This window comes from Lepus europaeus, chromosome 5 (assembly GCF_033115175.1).
Source record: "Lepus europaeus isolate LE1 chromosome 5, mLepTim1.pri, whole genome shotgun sequence".
Taxonomy (NCBI): Eukaryota; Metazoa; Chordata; class Mammalia; order Lagomorpha; family Leporidae; genus Lepus; species Lepus europaeus.
The window spans coordinates 115,036,234-115,040,932 of NC_084831.1; the positions used below are offsets into that span (position 1 = coordinate 115,036,234).

The 4,699-nt window shown below is 38.2% G+C and overlaps 1 protein-coding gene across 1 annotated transcript; it reads right to left on the minus strand.

Annotated features, from left to right (window-relative positions):
* Positions 1-232: 232 nt before the first annotated feature.
* LOC133760119 (exocyst complex component 5-like) lies at positions 233-4,115 on the minus strand. The gene is given in 2 exon segments (XM_062192107.1): positions 233-3,901; positions 3,904-4,115. Coding segments are annotated over 2 exon segments (2,124 nt in total). The 5' UTR covers position 4,115; the 3' UTR covers positions 233-1,988.
* Between the last annotated feature and the right edge of the window lie 584 nt (positions 4,116-4,699).

A 4,699-nucleotide genomic window follows, 5' to 3' on the forward strand; every position in this document is an offset into this window, starting at 1 on the left:
CAGCTCTGTGGACCCACGGACTGCCCCCTCACCTGGTCTGTCCCAGGCCCGCACTCACCTCGTGGTCCGAGTCTCTGCCATTCCCTTGTCTTATTTGCTCTTTTGGCATGGACCTGGACAGTGTCTGCTATTGTTGGATTTCCCGCTGTGAATTTCCCACGGTCTTATCCCAGGCATGCATCTTCTCCCTTTTTTTTTTTTTTTTTTCTCGGAAGTCTTAAAATGTTCTCTTGTATTTTATTTGAGGTGTTTTTTTTTTTTGTCTTTGTTTCTTTTTTTTTTTTACAAATTGTCACTGTACAAAGAGTTCAAATGGCCTCTAAAACTACTGCCTTAAAACTGTTGGCTTTAAGTAACAGAGGTATAATTTGAATTCACATCAGAGCTTTCTAAAATGGCAACAGTACAGGCATATGATTTTCTCCAGTATCCAAAATGTGTTCTGGCTCTCCCTTGGCTGAGGAATACAAATCCAGACAGCTTCCTAATGCTGCCACAATGCCCTAACATGTTTTGACAAAAGTTGGCATACTTCATTTTCTTTGCTGACTTTGATAACACTGGGCTGAATAGAAAATGAAGAAAATGAAGTCGATGGTAACTTGAACAGCAGTTAGTTAGCTCTGGACATGGAAGGTTCAGTAAAATTGATGACCATTCAGAATCAGGCTCTCAAAAGAAAAAGTGTTCCAAAATTAGGCCAAAAAAGCCTCCATTAAAGAAAAAATGCCAAGAATGAATTAAGTATTAAAGTTTATCTGTTCCTAGGCCTAGGAGACTATGAACAACACAAAGGAAACTGAAAAACTACATATAATTTAAAATGCATTTTTGCAGAAGTTTATAGGGTTGATAGAATGGCCTTTCTAAATTTTTAACTGATGTTTAAGATTTCGTAAGCGATTTACTATGTCACCATAGGAAGCCAATTCAATTAACTATATCCAACTAGGAACAACTTCAGAAATGCCTTGAAAAAGGACAATGACAGAACCTGTAAATATGGAAAAGCTGTCTCCACATTTAGAGTATATAATCTTACCTACCAAATGCCAATTCTTAAAACAGAAGACTACTGCATGTTTAGACACCCCATCTTATTCAAGGTTAGCAGTAAAATAGAAATCTTAATAGAACTACATTGTTGTGAAATATTGTCAATACTTCCCAAATGCACCGTTTATGCTATACCTCAGTTTTTTTTACTTCCCTTATAATATTAAAATAATGAATAAATATGGTCTTTCAGTTAAAGTCTTAAGTGGAAATGTAAAATAAGGTAATTTTATTAACTCCTTGCTAGAACTGGCTTAAAATCTATTTACCAAATAAGAAATAGTAAACTTTTAAGTTTTACTCAGAAAGGAGATGAATTCTGATCCACTCCTAATGTCTACATAAAACATTTCATCACTTTAGTTTATAACATTTTTCTGGGAATATATTATTGTTGTACATCAGAAAAAATCCAACTACATAAATTATTATCTAAATGTTAACCTTTTGACAAAGGCAAAAAATTCTTTTGAAAAATCTAGAATAATCTGTTAAACAATTACCAGTGTTGTTCATTAAAAACTTATGCATAATCAATGCAGTTTTGCTGTATTTCACTTGTTACCAAAGCAAAAATGGGATGGTAAAATTTCCCAATGGAACATGTCAAAGAACAAGAACTGGAACACTGGTAACATTTCACTTGCCTTCTGACACCACTTTCCAGGACAAAAACAGTGACATGAACTTTTGCAGATTTTGAAATTTATAAATTCAAAAATGGTATTAAAAATTCAACTTAGGAGAAAAAAAGCAAAATATATCTAGTGGTATCCAAATTTCAAATAAAACCTCAACAGTAAGTATGGCTGATGTTTACTTCCAAACAGTCATTTTTCCATAAAATGTTGGCTGTGTCATAAGCAATCGCCTGTGCTTTCTGTCAACCGAGGTCTGCCGAAGTACAACACATTCCCTTGGTCAACTCAACTTCAGCTGAAGTGTCGAGCTAGGCGGGCAGATCTATAGTCAGCGCGAAGTTGTACAAAGGAGTGAAGTATGTTCTTGTCCAGGTTAGCAAGCTGTTCTCCTGAGCAGACTTGCTTTAAATTATCTGGGGCAACTACCAGAAGATTGCAAAGTGCATGCAGAGTATCAAAAAGATGTAATACCATTGGAATCTTGAAGTCTTTGGCACACTTTCTATATTCAGCTACATCACAAATTGCTAACATGCCACCCATACAACTGTAGGAATATTGTTGAAGATGTTCATAAATAAGTCGATGAAAACGTACTCCAAGTTCCATCAAAACTGTATCCACATTCTTTCCATCCATGGAATTTTTTATCTTTTCTACTTGTTTTCTTACATAAGCACAGACTTTTACACAGGCATTAGTATACTGAATCAAAACATTGTTTTCATCCTCTGGCTTAAAATCTGTTTTCTTTTGTTCTGCAGCCAAGATATGCTTCATCTGTCCAATCATACAATTTAATGTCCTATCAATACCAGTATCCAATTTCATCTCCATTTGTTCAATTATTTCTTTTTTCTTCTGAAGGCATTCAGATAACTTAGGAGAAGAGCTTATTAGTGGCATAAGGTGATCATTAAACTGCTTGTCAAAAAGATGAAAAATAGTATTGGCTTGTTGCACAACATCCAAAAAATACAGATTTGCATTCCTAGAATCTGAAGAAGGAATTCCGGCAAGTCCTGTTTCCAAAGCATAATCAATATGCTCAATACATAAAAATTCCACAAGAATGGTAAAAATTCTAAAGGCATTCCTTGGTAAATCAGAAGGATCAGAGAGCCTATGACATCTTTCAAAGGCTTGTTTGGTTTCTTGTAAAAGATTAACCACCACTTCTTGGGATAGGAAAGTTTCCCCATGGGTATCAATACTTGGCCCCAGTGGTAAGTTGGTACGTTGTCTAATTCTCTCTTTCAAATCCTGAATACCTCCTGTGCCAATGGATCTCTTTTGATGATTTTTTGAATCATAATAACGCTGTAGGATCATAGCACTTCTGCTTTTCAGATATCCAGTCTCCACTTCAATATAGTTCTCCAAATAGGAAATGAAAATGGATTTGATAAGCTTAGACAAGAAAGTTTGTTTATCAGTACCCAAATTAAACTCCATCAACTTGCTGGAAAGATTGGTGGTTCTTGTATATAGATCATAGAAGTTTTTGAGATACTGCTCTGCATCAGATTTCCTACATTCTTCTAACTGGTCTTTCACAAAACCCTGTAATTTGATTTCAAATACGTTTTGAATCAGTTTAGCAAGTACTGTTTCTGGATTACTAAAGATATCTCCAACTTGTTTGTTTACACGTTGACAGAGTATTGCTGCATCTTCAAATATATCATTTCTCATGTAAGCACCCTCCTGGCATTGCTTTATATAAACATCAACACAATGGGAATAACCCTTAAAATGAAGTAAAACTGCTGCTACTTCTCTCATTCTGGAGATTTCACCTCTTCTTTGAGCACTGGTAAACTCCTGAATCAGCTGGCATTCTAAATCATGATATTTACTTGCAATTTTGGATTTTACTTCTGAAAATCTATCAAAAGGTAACTCCTGGGCAATTAGGTGCAACTTCTGGATGATGTCTGCTGCCTCCTTTATCTTTTCAGAATTTGTAAAAACATCCGATTTCAATTCTCCATCTAGAAACTCATTAAAATATTTCATCAACTTCTGAGCCTCCACTGCCCGCTGTCTGGGCGTGTTTACCCCCTCCAGTTGGTCTCCAAGGTGACAGACTTTGGTTGCCACATAGCTAATGTGCTCATCGAGTTCTTGGAAATGCTGGAAGGCAACCTGATTGCTTTTCTGGAGCTCTTGCACCTTCCTGGCAAATTCCTTGGCTTCTTTCTGCATTGTTGCTCTAATTTCTCTACTTTCCTCTGAATCCTTTCATCCATTATCTGGAGTTCTTGAATGTGATTTATAAATTCTTCTAATAATCTTTTGAGATCAAAAGCTTCAGGTCCACCTCTAGAGCCTCCTCCTGGGGTTCTCCACACAAGACGTTCAATGTACTCATCTGCCACAAAAGGCTCCTCGAAGAGCTCGGCCGTCGTGGCCATCCCGGCCCCCGCGCTGGCCGCCGTCTTGGCTTCACATGCTGCGCCCCCGCGGCGCCGCGCTCAGGTTCCCCGCTCGGCTCGCCAGCTCCGGTTCGGGGCCCCCGCGGGCTTCCCCACTCCCCTCAGAGCCCAGGCGGGGCGGCAGGGCGGCCATGAAGCGAAGCCGCAGACGCCTGTCAGCTCTTCTCCCTTTTTTAACTTTAAATCTTGCCCCATGTGATTTGGATCATCCTGTCACTATTCTGCCATCTTGGAACCCCTCTATCTCTAGGTCTTCAAATGGGCTTTGTCTGGCTCTTTATATTCCCACAGTCTGGGAGGGCCCCTTTTTGGCATTGTTGCAGGCACAAGTTTAGCATCTCAGGATTACACTTCCACAAAGAATGAGGAATTTAGCCATATAATAATACCACTTAACCAGAGCTTCTAATGGTGTTTTTCCCATGTGAGTATTTTCACAAAGCTAACAAACCAGGGGTAGGCCAGGTGATCTGGAACAACAAGGCATTTGTCAGAAAGAAATCACCATCCGTCTGAACTCTTTTTTTTTTTTTTTCTTAAAGATTTATTTACTTGAGAGGCAGA